The sequence below is a fragment of the Lissotriton helveticus genome, chromosome 1_2, assembly GCF_964261635.1.
Source record: "Lissotriton helveticus chromosome 1_2, aLisHel1.1, whole genome shotgun sequence".
NCBI classification, from domain to species: domain Eukaryota; kingdom Metazoa; phylum Chordata; class Amphibia; order Caudata; family Salamandridae; genus Lissotriton; species Lissotriton helveticus.
Window position 1 is genome coordinate 61,919,454 of NC_136058.1, and position 16,670 is coordinate 61,936,123.

A 16,670-nucleotide genomic window follows, 5' to 3' on the forward strand; every position below is an offset into this window, starting at 1 on the left:
ATAACTCTCAAAACTCGCAAACAAAAAACCTTATCACTAGAAATGCCCTTAAAATTTGGAACTCCATCCCAGTCCATATCAGGAATAACCCTTCCTTCATAAACTTCAAAAAACAGCTCAAAGAACTTCTCCTCAACCTAACTGTTTCAAATTGATAGCTTTCAACCGACAAGACAGAGCTCCTCTGCCACAGGAATCTCGCCCAGTGAAGAATATAGGGCCGTATGTATGAACAGATTTTCACATAGACACAGAATGGGTAAAACCCTTTAATAGACACTTCAACAAGAAGGCATTTATATCGCCTGCCTTTTGATTCGCTCCTATGAGTACCACCAAGCCATAACAGGATTTGACATGAGACAATGCTACTTATTGAAATAACGTGTGTTCGATTGCATCATGATAAATGTAAAGCGCTCTGATACCTTCGGGTCTGGCCAGCGCTTTATAAGACTCTTAGATAATAAATAATAATAAACATATGATGTGTTTTTCAAATTTGCTGATAATGTTGTTATCAAACACTACTGTTGGAAAACTATTTCAATGCGAAAACCTAATTTGGTAAGTTTGGAAGCACATGCAAATGTATTCCTGAGTATAAAAATGAAAACAGGAGTGGCAATACAGGGCTGGACCCTGTATGGTCCTGAAGAAAAGCTTGGGGGAGCTTGAAACATGTTGACCTTGACACTGATCTAGCTCAGTAAAAGTTGGAATACAGTGTTACCCCTTTTTAATTTTTTATACCACACTAGGAGCGAAATAAATTGTTGAGGCCCACTAGCACGGTATTTTTAATTCCACACCCACTCCACAATCACCACACTTGCACCACACATAGTCATCTCACAAAACCAGTGCTCCAGCGTAGTCGCCTTGTCGCAGCACGCCCCTTTTCGTAGAGAACTGGGATGGCCCCAATGATGAAGCATGTCACCGTGGGGCAACCCCGGTGAGTGAGGGGACTCTAGAAAGAAATTTTTCTTTCTTACACATTTTTGGTACACACTGACTTAGTAAGCAGTGACCATACAAACACCTACCAGGTCTCTGGACCCTTGACATAGGGTTCCTGTATTTCGTATAAAAATGCTAAACATATATTCTGAAAAAACATTCAATTATTTGTGTCTGATTGCAATTAACTGAAGTCTGGTAATAATGTTAGTAAGTACTGTGTGTGCATACTAATTGAATGCAGATTGGAACTGCATTTCAATGGCACAAAACATGCAGATTGTTGCGTTTATTTTTCACATTTCGCTTCTATCCCTGATAAGACACATTAAAGCATATTACCTGATTGTCAGAAAGCCACAGTGCTGCAAGATCTTTTAATTTGGCGAAAGTAAAGGGTAAATTCTTCAACCTGCAAACATAACATATTAATAAGAAATTAATTCCAATACGTGTTTAGAAAGTGACGAATTTAAAATAAACAACTGTTTTTTTTTAACTGGTAAATCATTGCTGGCCAAGACACTTTTCATTTGAAGCCATTACAGCAGGAAATTCAGTAGTATGTAACATCCAAGTTAGGAGTAAGACACAACTGTTCATAGACAACACTTTGACCCTGATTAAGAGTGCATGTGTTAAGGGTGAGATATTTAACACACTTGCTAAATATTACGAGCAGGGTGAGGTATTTACTTACTGCGTTAAATGCCTTGGATGAGTATAAGGGGGAACATTTTGAAATATATGCGTAACCAGTTTTTGCAGTATCAAATTGTGCATATGCTGGAGTTTCCTACACATTTTCCCTGATTTATTTAGGATTTTCCTGTGATTTCTTTTTGATGAGGGGGGTGGTGTGGACATGTTGTATTCACCAGAAATTTCGGAATTTTAAACCTGTTTGGGCACTGATCAGAATTCCCTACTACTCATTATAAGTACCTTTGTTAATCTGTCCCATTTTTGTCTGAATCACACTCTACATCATGTAGGCTTCGTGTTGTAGCATTAATGGATACCATCACATTTACAGAACTGACATTTAAATTCAGCAAATATTACAATGTTAGCCTGTTATTTTTACGTAGCTGAAGTAGAGACATTTCTTGCCCTCAACTTTGTATAATTGCTTCCTTGCACAACATACAACATAAGTGGAATAAGTGGAATAATTCAATTCCAACAGTTTCATCTCTTAATGACATTTTAGCTCTCCATTGTTAGACCTGGCATCCTTGGTGTGTTGTCCTGTGACTTTTTGCCTCTACCTCCTGTATTAGTGTGTCCTGGACTTCCGTTTTTTCTGGTTTATGCATTCTGGGCACTTAACCACTGCTGATCAGTGCTAAAAGGCAAGTGCTTCCTGTGTAAATTGTAAGTCTGATTGGTTCTCCATGTCTGGAATATTTGATTTACTGATAAGTTCCTAGTAAAGTGCAATGCGTGTGTCCAGGGCCTGTAAATCACATGCTACTAGTGGGTATGCAGCACTGGTTGTGCTACCCACATAATTAGCCCTGCAAACCTGTCTCACACCTGCCATTGCAGTGTCTGTGAGTGCTGTTTTAAACTGCCATGTCAACCTGGCAAGTTCACCCACTTGCCAAGCCTTAGCCCTCCTTTTTATTATGGGCAAGGCCCACCTAAGTTAAGCCCAGGGTACTCCCATGGGCAGGGTGCAGTATATATGAAAGGTAGGACATGTACTGGTGTATTTTACATGTCCTGATAGTGAAATACTGCCAATATAGTTTTTCCCAATTGCAAAGACTAGTTATCCCATTGGCTATCATTGGAGCTGCCTTGTAACATTTTAAAAGTGTAACTTTTAATTGGGAACAACTAGAGACTTGGAGTTTGGGCTTTCTGAGCTCAGAATTTAAAAACACATATTTTGATAGCCAGTTTTATTATCAACTGTTTTGGTGTCATAGCAAAGAGTTTTGACTTTCAAAAGCTGAAATAAATGATAGAGGCTCTCTATGAGAGCCATACATAGCAGATCTATTATTACAAAACACGTCTCCCCAAGCAACACATTACACATCATCTCCCATCCATACACCTATAAAAAGAGCCCCATCGATCTTTACCTGAGGGAAAGGTTAGCTCGTTGTTACATGTATGTAGGTCAGAGAAGGTTACAAACGACCAGGGAATGCATGTCTAGGCCTATGCTACATAGCCACATGTCCAAATGCACTGCAAACACAGGATTTGATCCTTGTTTTCTTCCTGCTTCCAGCTCATCACATGAGGACAGCTGTAGCAAGCTCGGAAGTTAAATTATGAACTGGAATCAAAGGATGTATAGCCTTGTCAGGTGCACCTGGCAGGATATCATCAGGGGTATGGAGAGATCTAATTGAAGCAATCACTTATGCAGTGCTTCCTATCCATGTACTCCTTTAAACTAACGAATTTACACCACAATTGGATAAATCATTCTACCCACGACACCCGTAACAACCTAACACTGATTCAGTTTACATGCCTGTAACTTACGCTAAACACAGACCAGGAGGCAGTTCTTTTCCTTATTGGTGTCCCACATTGAGTTTGATTCATTATGTCCTAGTCTGCAGTTACAACTCTAGATGGGTCCTGTACCAGACCTTCCACCTGAAATGACATTACGGTCTCTCACTATAACTAAGATTAGGGGTGGGCGGAATGTGTGTAGTCGCACTACGCAAAGCTCCCCGAAATGGTAAAAAATATCCACGAGCACGCAAAAGTTCTGAGGACACATGGAATTGCTTGTTCCGCCAGTTCGCAATGCTTTTTTCCTGTTTGAGAATGCTGTTTGCGTGCTATGGAGAAATATCTTGTGAACACGCATTTTGAAAGCGCGAACAAGCAAAAAATTCAGCGAAGTTGCGGATCGGGGAATTTTTGGCAATTCCGTGTTCTCCGCAGAACGCAAAATTACCCAAATTCCACGAGCGGAACAGAATTTACTGCCCAGGTCTAACTAAGATCCTCTTTTTGGTAGCAGTTGAAGTGCAAGGACGACCTTCATATCTGACATACCTGCAAGGTCTACCAAGCATTGACGAAGCCAATGATATGCAATATTTGGGTCACCTGTACATACACGTATCACAAAAAGAACAATACACCCTAAGGACCCACTGAGGTTTTCTTACTGAACCTTGAAGTTTCAGGGACCACTTAGGACATTAAGGGCGAGGCTATTAATATTCCCTACAGACCAGTACTCTCACTACTTGATCTGCAATAGAAAGTGGGCTTCTCAAGCCTTCATGAGTCTAGTCAGTTAAGCAGCCAAGTCATAGGGCAAATACGTTACTACAGTAACAAGCAGGATAGAATGCATACAGTAAACAAAAGAAATCAGACAGTTCAATAAAGCAACATAACACCACACATTAAATACAAGTAGCAATGCTTGGCACCTAAGTTAGATCTGATAGCCAATCGTGAATGCTGTGAGTGTTTTGCCCTACTTACTGCTGCTATTTCACAGCATACCAGATCAGATAGTGTCTATTTGCAACTGTTCTGTATTAGTTATCCTATTTTTACTTTCTCTTTTCTTCTTTCTTTCTCTTTTCTTCTTTTTTCTTCCTCTTTCTCTCTTGTTATCTCTCTTTATTTCTTGCCTTCTTTCCACTTTCTTTCTTTCTTTCTTATTTTCTTGTTCTTTGTTTCTCTCTTTCATTCTCTTTCTTTCCTTCTTTCATTCTTACCTTTATTTCTTCTTCTCTTTCTTTCTTTTTTCTTATCTTCTTTCATTCTTTCTTTCCTTCTCTCTTTCTTTTGTTTGTTCTCTTGATCTTTTCTTCTCTCTTAACTTTCCCTCTCTTTCTCTTTCCTTATTCTCTTATCTTTCCCTCTTTCCTTGTCTCTTTCATGTCTTCCCTTTCTTTCTTTCCTTCCTTTTTTTTCTTTCCTTCACTCCTTCTTTCTCTTTCCTTTGTTTATTCCTTATTTCCATCTTTCTTTCTCTAAGGCATGAAGCTTGCAGCCAATACCAGACTGATTAATATTTGTAGGTCTGTGTGAGCCAAAACCTTTTGATTTCACTAAAATTATGTGTATAACATAGCTACTGATAGGGGTTTCAGTTAGACTTTTTCCATTAGTCTATGGTTGGTGTCATTAAGTTTTTCCTTCCACTCACTCCAGCATGCATTCAGGAGCAGTGCATCTGCCCACTTCAGCCATTGGCTGACTTCACTATAAGTTACAGCATGCTACTCTTGCACAAGGAACACATCCACACATAACGTAGTTACTTTCAGTGCCAGGGAATATTGTGGTATAAAGTGTGGGTTTTTTAGACCAAAAACGTTCTTGCCTGTAGCAAATGATTTTGTTTGATTGATGAGGGGCCGGCATGTTCTCAAAGAATACATTTATGGAAAAACCATCACAAAACAAAACAAGAATTGCAAGAAGGCTAATTATGTAGGGTTCAGAATCACTAGCTGATTGTCAGGTGTAACTCGTGCGGGAAGCAAATTATCTTCTGTCATAGTAAAATTGAGTACCTTACTTTTTGTGGTAAAACTGCTTTACCTGAAAATCGTGGCTTATGTCATGGTTTAGAATTAGGGTTGGGCAGAACTTTTAAAGTTGTTCCGTGACCCAAATGTACTAGTGATGCTTGGTTAATTACTCCAAACCAAGAGGCAGGAGATCTTTGTTCGGAAGGGGGTATACATGAAGCTGAACATTGACAGAAATTGGGATGTGGAACCTCAGCTGCAAAGTGCACATAAAATGACGACACAAGATATTTACAAGCTTTGGGGTGCAGCTAGTAACCTAGTCAACTGGGTGCCGAACCTATGCATAGCATGTCATCATCAAGGGACTCCTGCATATGGCATGAGGACAATTCTTCCGTCAATTAGGCTGTTGGGGATTGTAGGGGGTCTATGTTAAATACCATACTAGCTTGTAGCACAAAAGCCTAATGATATCCAAATAATCTTTTATATCATCTTTTAATTTAACATCCATATATTGGATCATCACATTTAAAACTGTTAGGGGGTACACATGAGGCTGAACATTGACAGAAATTGGGATGTGGAACCTCAGCTGCAAAGTGCACATAAAAGGACGACACAAGATATTTACAAGCTTTGGGGTTCAGCTAGTAACCTAGTCAACTCGGTGCTGAACCTATGCATAGCATGTCATGGTCAAGGGACTCCTACATGTGGCTTGAGGACAATTCTTCCATCAATTAGGCTGTTGGGGATTGTAGGAGGTCTATGTTTAATGCCATACTAGTTTATAGCACAAAATCCTAATGATGTCCAAATAATCTTTTATATCATCTTTTAATTTAACATCCATATATTGGATCATCACATTTAAAACTGTTAGGGGGTACACATGAGGCTGAACATTGACAGAAATTGGGATGTGGAACCTCAGCTGCAAAGTGCACATAAAAGGACGACACAAGATATTTACAAGCTTTGGGGTTCAGCTAGTAAGCTAGTCAACTCGGTGCTGAACCTATGCATAGCATGTCATGGTCAAGGGACTCCTACATGTGGCTTGAGGACAATTCTTCCATCAATTAGGCTGTTGGGGATTGTAGGAGGTCTATGTTTAATGCCATACTAGTTTATAGCACAAAATCCTAATGATGTCCAAATAATCTTTTATATCATCTTTTAATTTAACATCCATATATTGGATCATCACATTTAAAACTGTGAACTCCTTTAATTCACAATAGCCATGCATGGTTCTGATAGTCATCTGTTATTTTAACTATTGGATCTCTTTGGAATAAGTCTGGCTTTTGTTATTATAGTGAAAGAAGAGGTTTAAAGCATCTTTTCTAACATGGCCAATCTATAGAAGGTAACTACAACCATCGGTACTCCTGCTACCACAAATGAATGCATGGCAGTCTATCAGACTAGGGCTCAAAGAACTACACTGGCTACCAATCATTTCATTTCAAAGTTCGTTATTTTGGCTCGACAACCAAATAAGCATCATATAAAAAATTGTTCAAAAAATATACTGAAAAAGTTAGAACATACAGAACAGGATCACCCAAAACATTTTGGTTGCAGACAAACTCACTCAACCCGACCTTGCATGCAACTCTTGCCCTTGATTCTGAAAGAAATACATGTTAAAAAACAAAACAACATTGTAAAGCGACCAATGCTGTTCAGATTCATATTCAAGCTGGGTATTTTGGTTCAGGGTGAATAAACCCCACATCACAGATTGTCACTTGCTTACTTCTCACAGGATCAGAAAAGGAACAAGGGAACTCTTATAGTCAGAAGGGACCAAGGGCTGTAGTAAATATTAAGAGACAGCGGTCCCTTACACGGAGAATCGATGTAAATAGCCACAATATTTCAATCAAGATTGGGTCTATTAGTGTCTGAATGGACGATTTTGATATGTATATTGTACTCCACAAAATTCTTCATTTATAGTTTACGAAGTAGGTGTCGACAACATTTCGATCCCCAACAGGGTTATGGTATTATCATCAGGATTGAGCAATAAAGCAAGTGACTGGGAAGTTGCCTGGATAAGTAGGCAGAGGTAGAGTAGACAAGAGGGTGGGGAAAACAAGAGTGAAGAGTTAAAATTATTTGGTGGTATAGTCACACATTTGAGAGGCGCGCTAGAAAACGCCTAATTTAGTATTCACAAGTAGGGTAACCACATGCTGGGGCCCCAGTGTAGTAATGCTGTAAGTGAACTGGTAGAATGCACCGCAGTCAGAGGAGGTATCATATGCAACCAATTAAGTTGTGCCCGCGTAAGCCAAAGTGAAGATGCAAGTAAAATAAGCGATCAGGGTGTGCAGCGCCAAGGTCGCATGGTGAGGCCCGATCATTAGCAGACGGGTCAAGGTCAATATACGCCAGCGGAAACTATCCTGGTAGTCCTAGTGTAGGAGCGGAAGTGGCGGTAATTCAAGGTTTAGAGAACACAGCCGATACTAATAAAGTATCAACTTGCTAAAGGTAGTGGAATAGGCTTACTCTGATGCAACCTGGAAAGATGGAACCTGTGTACTCATACAAATACGTGAGGTCCGGATTGGCAGTAGAGCTGAAGTGATGGGAGACCGGGCGGCCTAAACAGAGAAATGGAAAGGAGGGATTAAGGTTAATGAGGGGGTCGGGGGGAATGGAAAGGAGCGGGTTGGGAGGACCCAAGTGCGAGGGAGCTTACCAGAGGTGTTGTAAGATCCCGGGCAAAGTAGAGCCTTGATAACATCCAGAGGGTGACCTCCAGGAGCGGAGGGACATCGCACGGACCCGAAGGGGTTTGCGCTAATGGGGTCCGGTCTTAGTATAACCAGTGTATAGTCCAGAGCCTGCGGGGTAAAAAGATGAGCACGGGGGAAAGGACGGGAATGGGATGGAAGAACTTACTCCAATGTATTAGATTTCATTCCACTCTTTGATTTTGAATGCATGTTTTACTGACATCAATACTTTGAAATTAATCCAAAGTAATGATATTTCTTTGGATACTTTATTAAATACGAGGCGAAGGACCAAAGCAAGGGTAATTTTCTATTATTGTGAATTTGTGAATTTGATATTACAAAATCGTGAAAGTTTGCAATGCAGAGGTATTGATGTTTTCCCAGCGCCTGAAGAAGGGGGTAGACAGGACGCAGGCCTGGATCTCCGTCAGACTAGCGAGAAGGGTGGGTAGTTTTCTCCTGCTTGACCCCCAAATGACAAACTATCGATAAACCCCCAGGGTTGAAAGTCTCCCTAGGAAAAATTGGTAGACAGGTGTCTTTTTGGGAACCCAAAAAAGTCAGTGAGGATTGAGGAAATGATGAAACACAAAGGTGGAATTGGCTGCCTGGAGTTTTAAATAGTGTCTGCATGTCTAGTCGCCTATTGCTGCTCCGTAATTAGCAAATAGTAATTAGCTAAAAATAGTCTCCTGGAATGTAGCAGGAATAAATAATAGTAGGAAGAGGCTGCTATTCTTTAAATCTCTAAAGACGGATTTGATTTGTCTCCAGGAGACATGGTATGATGAAGAGTTTCAGTGTGAAGACTATTCTATATTGTAAGGCTATGCATTCGACAAGGAGACACGCAAAGGGGGTGGTAGCAATTCTCCTGACCAACAGGCTCAAGTGGAAGTATGTTTGTTACAGAGATCCCACTAATCTATTTATGGCAGTAACTGTTTTTCCTTCTTGATGGGGAGCATGGTCCTGTACCATTCCTAATGGAAAATGCTTATAGTCCACCTGATGCAGCGTATGCCACACCCTTGAACAAGGTCTTCTCTTTTATTAAAAATTCTTTAGGAACAGGCCCCACATATAAAATTGGTAAGGGATCTAAATTAAAAAAATAACCAACCTTGCTTTGGATTAATTGTGTGATGATGGAAAATAGTAGTTCTTGTGCATCCCACCTACTACCTTTCCAGCAAAGAGAAGAGCTGATAAAAAAGGGAAGCTGTTATTTGATCAATTGAGAAGCAATGATTCTATTATTGTAAATGGGAGATTACCCGCTGATTCCCCAGCACAATTAACACATAAATGGCCAAGGGGAGGGGCTATCTTGGATTATATGGTGTCTGGCATTACTTCCTTTTATTTGTTAGGTGATTACAAGGTAGTAAATATTGCCCTTAGTGACCATTGTCTGTTGGTATTCTCCCTGAATCTGAATAAGTCTCCCATTTGCTCTTCGAAGTTCGATGGCACCCTCCCTAAATTTGATAAAAACACAGAGAGAACACAGTGGGACCACAGAACAATTATTGGCCTAAGGAGCAAATCAGAAATTGCAATTGAAAATCTGGATGCCTTGGTGGGAGATGTATTGGACAGCTTTAGTACATTTATGAAGCAGATAGTAGTAAGGGCCAATCGAAAATGTCCCAAGGGCTACTTTCAGCCTATTCCTCTTTCAATTCTTTTATTAAATAGAGTAATAAACAGGCTAGTCAGGAAACAAAATGTGCAGTAAAAAATTATGCGTGCAACCGTTTATGAGTTGTTTTACGATAAACTGCTGTTAAGGGACAAATAACGCCCTTGGGCTTTAGTAGCAGAGGGATGTAGATCAAGAGGTAGATCTCTTCACTCGCCCATTGAAGAAGTTAGCTGGATTGACTCCATTTCTAACCTTTATGTGGAAAATATAGAGGTGGATGATCCTTACAAGCCAGATATAGGTATTCACACCCATAACTCTTTGCCAGTAAAAGAAATTGAGCTTGCTATTTGAGGACATGTACCTCTGCTGCGATGAGCACAGATGAAGTTACCATCTTAGTAATAAAACAGGAAGCACCTCTTTAGTGCAAATTATTTCTCTCGATCTTTATAAGTTGTTACAAGAATAAGAGAATCCCCCTATCCTGGCTTGTAAGCATTGTAGTTCGGTTATTCAAGAAGGGAGTTCGTAATGTGCCGGGGAATTATTGCTAGATTGCCCTTCTGAATGTGGTGGGTATAGTTTTTGCAAAGTGCCTTTTGTCTCAAATAAATGAGTGGGTTAAAGATAATCATACCACTTGAACAAACGGGGTTCAGGAGAAACCATGGAACTATTAATAATATACTTGCCCAACAGTTGATTAACCAGAAATATGTATCAGTTAGAGGTGGAGTGATGTATGTGGCTTTTATAGACTTCTCCACAGCATTTGATAAAGTAGATCGATCATTGCTCTGGGGAAAGCTCTTAGGACTGGATATGCTGGGCACCCTTTAGATCAACTAATTCTGCTCCACTCCTCAACATGGTGGTGACCGTGGCCTCTCTAAGGAAATCATAATCCAAAATGGGTTAAAACAAGAGCCCGTTACTTTTTTCTCTATATATCTTGGACCTCCCTGCACACCTGAACCTGAGCAAGGGTATAGCCCCAACAATTGGTGGAAGAACACTAGCTTGTTTATTATACGCGGACAACATAATATTCTTGGACCTTGCCCTCAAAGGGCAAAATAGTTGCCTGGAGGCTTTGCAATAATTTGCCGATGCACATCACTTGAAGATCAACATCTCTAAAAGTAAAATAATGTGCTTCTATGGTAAGAAGAAACCCAAATCCACATTTTTCTCCTGACTCCTGGGTTTCCAAAATTTAGAAATAGTAAAGTCTTATACCTTTTTGGGGAAGATAATGTGTAGTAAGCTCAGTGACAATGCCCACATGAAGAATAACGTGAGTAAAGCACAGTCTCCATCCATAGGATTGGACACTCTTTAAAGGGCGACTGACAGAAGAAATATTTCTTATCTCTTAGAGGTTTTTAGAGCAACAATTCCCACCTCGTTGCTTTAAACTTTGGAGCCGATAGATGTAGGCAAACTGGGCTTCTTAAATACAATGGAAGGGCGAGTGTTAAGAAATATTTCCTCAGCTAACTCTGCAATTTCAGTGGCTTCTCCGAGGATGGAAATGGGCTTAAGAAGTGCCTATGTGCAAGGAGTGGTCTGCTGGGTGGCCTGCTCAAAGAGGAGTAAAAAAGACAAATTAAGGTACCTTGTGAGGAAAGAAATTCTGGTAAACAAAAAAGAAAAATCACCAGTCTACAGAAATTTCTCCTATGCTGTCAATCAGCTTCAATTAGATCCCAATCTGGTACTTACATTACCTCTGTCACAATTAAAGGTTAACTTAAGACAGGCCACGCAGGGGCTCAGCTTTCGCCTGGATAGGGAGGCATGCCTCAATAAAAGAGGATTCCAAAACATTGAAGTGTCCATCTCAGTAAAGAGAGCACAACCTTATATTTTCCGGAATTTATCTCATTGAGTAGGGAGATTTTGGATTTTGCTGAGGTTGGATATGCTTCCTTTAAATTCCCTCATGGCCAAATAGTATAGAACCTCTGCTATATGTGAATTATCTCAAAATGGGACTCAAGACTTGAATCACTTCTCTTTGTCTGGCCGGCCCTCTTTTACATCGCCGAAAATGGTTGAGACCTATATGTTTACAGCTATCTATATGATCTGCCTCGGAAGCACAGCAGTCACTTTATGATCCTCCTAATTAAATGTTTTGCTGTAGAAGTTTTTACTTTTTTTAAGTGCTTCTTACATTTGTATTGATTTTACTGCACCTTTGGGACCATTGTTTTAATGTCATATTGTATTTTAATGAACTCTTCAGGAGTCTGAATGTTTGGAGACATGCACTTAGTTTGGTTAATTGTAAGTTGTGTGTGTTTTATGTGGATCTCTTCGGAGTTCGGTATCATAAATAAACTTGACTTAAGACGCATCACTCATTTGCATCTTATAATAAGTGCAAAGCACTTAGCTTATGTACGCCATGCACACTTTCTAATCATTATTGACTGATCGTCCCTAGACAGCATCGTCCAAACATTATTTCAATAAATGGTGCACTTATGATATTAATCCATTATATCCTAACCTTGGACACTTGTACCTCCCTGAGAGTGGATTAGATGCTTTAAATGGCTACTAAGTGCTGTGGTTTGTTTATCTGTGACCCAGGTTCATGACCAATTCCAGAAGGCATCACTTCTATTACGAAGAGGGTTGAACCAACTTAGACATGTATGTAAATGTAGTTTTCAAATTATGGCAGGACACAGCATTGAAGAACTGTAAGCGATATAAACTAATTATGGAATCTTTTTAAGTAGCATGCCATTAAGTAGATAGCACGTAAGCACGATGTACTCGATGCGTTCTGACAGAAAGTACGGCCACTATCTTTGGTCTATCAAACTTTGCATTATGGCCAGAGTTACTGTGCTGAGAGTTTCATGTGTGGAAATGAGGTTGCCATCTTTTAAAAGCTCAAGTTTTGGCCTCAGACCGTACTATGGAATAATTAGATAATTATCGTATGATCAAAAGTAAGTGAAACCATTCAGCACATATTGGTTAGGGAGGGGTTAATAAATGTATTCGATAGGTAAGGCTTATAAGTTCAGTGAAAGACAACATGACAACAGGTGTAAGAATACCATCAAAGCTGCTTTGAAATGAGTTGAGCTTTTGTACGTAGATAACATGACAACATATGTAATTAAAAAAAAACACCCACTCAGCTTCGTAGTGAGTTAAGCCTTTGAGTATTGAGGGCGTTTGAATAGTTTTATCAGAACCATACTTACATATTTTCTTAATATAAATTGGACAGAATGGTTGAGAATATAGGTAGTATGCAATTAAGTTTCTGGTTATTGAGAAGAATAACTGAGTTCAGTAATAAAGCAGACCCTACTTGTAGGGTCACGGCATACTCAGAATCATTGCTATGTTATTCTACAGAACATCTTATAATAAAATATCGCCTGCACTATCATTGTGTTACTGTAGAACTAGTGATCTTACTCAGACTATGTGTTTCAACCACATCAAATGAGATACTAATAAACCATCCTTACCTAGTAGATATGTACTCACTATAAAAATGAAAGTGTGCCTTAATACATTAAATGACATGTACTATTCAGATGATTAAATAGAAACCATCCCAATATATGCAGAATGTCATTATCGTATAAACGACAAACGTTTATGTAATGTGTGCACTAATGTTTCATATATTGCCTTAAAATGTAGCTTCTTTACACACTTACACAGATACCTTTAAGATATTACTGTATACCACATGCAATATGAAGCTAATGTACTGACATTTTACATTTACTTGTCATTAAAGGTGCACATGCATATTAAATGTGAACTCTTGCGTTAACGTGGTAAGGTGACATTTTACGCTTACAGTTTCCCAAGCTGCATAAAATATTGTGTTCCAGTTTCTGCTAACATGGCTTTTCTTATAGGTATTCACACACATTGTTAGTTTTAGAATGGCTACATTACTGTACTAGTGATATAGAGAGAGAGCCTGAGAACAAGACCTTGACAAAAGCAAAGAGAGCCAGAGTGTTAACTGAAAGGTCTGTCCAGCAATGTTACCCCCTAACCTGAGTGTGAGAACACCATGTCAAGTATGGGATAATTTGTGAATGTTGCAGTCTGCAATGTGAGAAGGGAGGAAGACAAAGGACCCCTAATTATGCGAACAGAGGGGTGTTACCTGAATGCTTTTCGTCTGAATAATTGGAATCCACACTGCCTAACTTTTCTTTTGGACTTCAAGAGGTTAAGACCTCTATGCTTCCCTCGATTTCTTCCATAGTGTGGCTTAGGCTAACAATTATTTCCCTTACCCAAGAAGACTATTGACCAAGCTTCTGCAGTACTGACACCTTCATGCTTAATTCTGTAGGCTCTAGAACTATCCTATTAGCTTGAACTTTACTTTAGGGGATTTAGACTCACTAATGTATAGACGAAAAAATCTGAGACTCTCCTCTGAGCCTCAGATACTTTTGTTAATCTTTTGCATCGTTGTGACTGTTTTCCCTGTTCTCTCGAGTCTGGTTTGCCTAAACTTCTTTAGGAGGTTAGGTTTTCCTGTGGTGATTCTGTATCTTTATAGCATGGTGCTGAGAGTGGTGTAACTTAACTTGACCCTTAATTTGGAATAAATCTTCTTAACCATAGCTACTGATTCCTGGTCCTTATTGCATAGCCAAATGGGTTACACTGATAATTGAAACTGGTTTATGTAATGTTAATTCCCTTCACCTCTTAGTCCGGGAAAAAGGTCCATCGGAGGACCAGGGGCAAGAAAGTGGGCCAAGAGAATGCTGGATCAGTAGTTAATATTGTTATTCTCATATGACTAAAATGTCAGTATGATATTATGATCAAGAGTATACCTTGATGCTGTATGTGAGTTAGAAGTCTTTTGTAGTTAAGGTTTCAGGAGGAGGGAATTTGGGCACCCTGTGCTACCTAGCGGACAGCATTCTGTTTATGATACCTCTTCCCTTAGATTGCTTACCATCTTGAGTCACTAAAGAGGAAGCGAGTGGCATGCCTATTATTGGAACTAATGGCAATAGTTTCTGACTGCGCGTATCAAGAGAGAGAGAGAGGACTAGAAAGCTAGTCCGAGTCCCCGTAGTTTATATGTGTTATCAAAAGAGACTAGCTTAAATATGACCAATATTGTTAGGACTCTGATTAGATTTGTCATGGGCACCTCGTTGGTGAGTTCATGAAGCCCTCACCCACCAACCTGGTTGGTGGTAGGCTTCATCATCGGGCCCACCCAGTGACACCTAATGTGACCCGGGTGTGCTGCGACGCCTGATTACAGTGGAGCTGGTATTTTACTGAGAGTGCAGTGTGAGGTGTAAAGTGAAGTGTGAGTTAAAACGGCTTGGCGAGGGTCCCAGTACCCGAGGGTAAATTAAATTTTAATAACTGGGCCCCCGTCAGCGGTTAAAATAAGGCTTGGGGATGTTTAAGGGAGGCGAGTTACTACCTCCTACATCCATCAGTTGGTCGACATGTTTCAGCCAGTGCCTTAAACTAAATCTGGCTTTCCTCAGGACCTTTTTAAAATAGAGTGTAGTGCAGGATAAAAAGGAGTGCAATCCAGGCTATGTGTTACACTAACTAAGGTGTTTCTCTAAGTGTGAGAGGGGATTCCCTTCTCATATATGCCTGTACCGAGCTTAGATTTTGGAGTTCGAGGACGGTGCAACAGGTACAAGGCAGGCTCTGACCAGAAAAGCTGGTCAACCCCATACCGCTTCACTCCTGGAAGCATTGGCTGCAAAATCTAAGCTCGGTACAGGCATATATGAGAAGGGAATCCCCTCTCACACTTAGAGAAACACCTTAGTGAGTGTAACACATAGCCTGGATTACACTCCTTTTTATCCTGCACTACACTCTATTTTAAAAAGGTCCTGAGGAAAGCCATATTTAGTTTAAGGCACTCGCTGAAACATGTCGACCAACTGATGGATGCAGGAGGTAGTAACTCGCCTCCCTTAAACATCCCCAAGCCTTATTTTAACCGCTGACGGGGGCCCAGTTATTAAAATTTAATTTACCCTCGGGTACTGGGACCCTCGCCAAGCCGTTTTAACTCACACTTCACTTTACACCTCATACTGCACTCTCAGTAAAATACCAGCTCCGCTGTAATCAGGCATCGCAGCACACCCGGGACACATTAAGTGTCACTGGGTGGGCCCGATGATGAAGCATGCCACCAACCAGGTTGGTGGGTGAGGGCTTCATGAACTCACCAACGAGGTGCCCATGACAAATCTAATCAGAGTCCTAACAATATTGGTCATATTTAAGCTAGTCTCTTTTGATAACACAATAGTTTCTGACTCCTCTTGTTCTCATAGTTATGGGTGGAATAAATCAAATGTGGATATGTTTGGAAAGTAAGTTGAGTTGAGTATTTGATGGGGTATTTTTTAATATATCCAATAAACCATCTCTGTAATTTCCTCAGTTTTAATTCATGGTTTAGTTCAATTCCTGGAAATTGGAACGATCTGTGGTGTTCATGAAATTTCATGTAGTATTCGACCAGGGGAAAGATAGTATAAGTTACTGGGATATTGAATGCACAGTTCCAGTTAATCCATTTTATAATTCTGTTTTGCTATCCAGTGCTGAACGTTATGGTGGTAGTTTTGTCTGTTGCTAGTTTACCGATGGAGCAATTGTGACTTGTGAAGAAGCATCTTGGTGTATTCAAGAAACTCACGTGAATTTGCAGTTTGTACTTAAAATGTTGCTTGCACACCTGACATCGATTTAGGAGTATGCTGGAATATAGTCTTTAACAGACGGTTTGTTCTCCCAGGG

The 16,670-nt window shown here is 40.0% G+C and overlaps 1 protein-coding gene across 1 annotated transcript in view; it reads right to left on the reverse strand.

The window, feature by feature from the left end:
* LRRC7 (leucine rich repeat containing 7) overlaps window positions 1-16,670 on the reverse strand; it is a 2,053,453-nt gene that overhangs the window by 448,796 nt on the left and 1,587,987 nt on the right. The window contains exon 15 of the mRNA XM_078668793.1: window positions 1,306-1,375. Within this exon, the coding sequence (XP_078524919.1) occupies window positions 1,306-1,375 (70 nt within the window). The remainder of the gene's footprint in view (window positions 1-1,305; window positions 1,376-16,670) is intronic.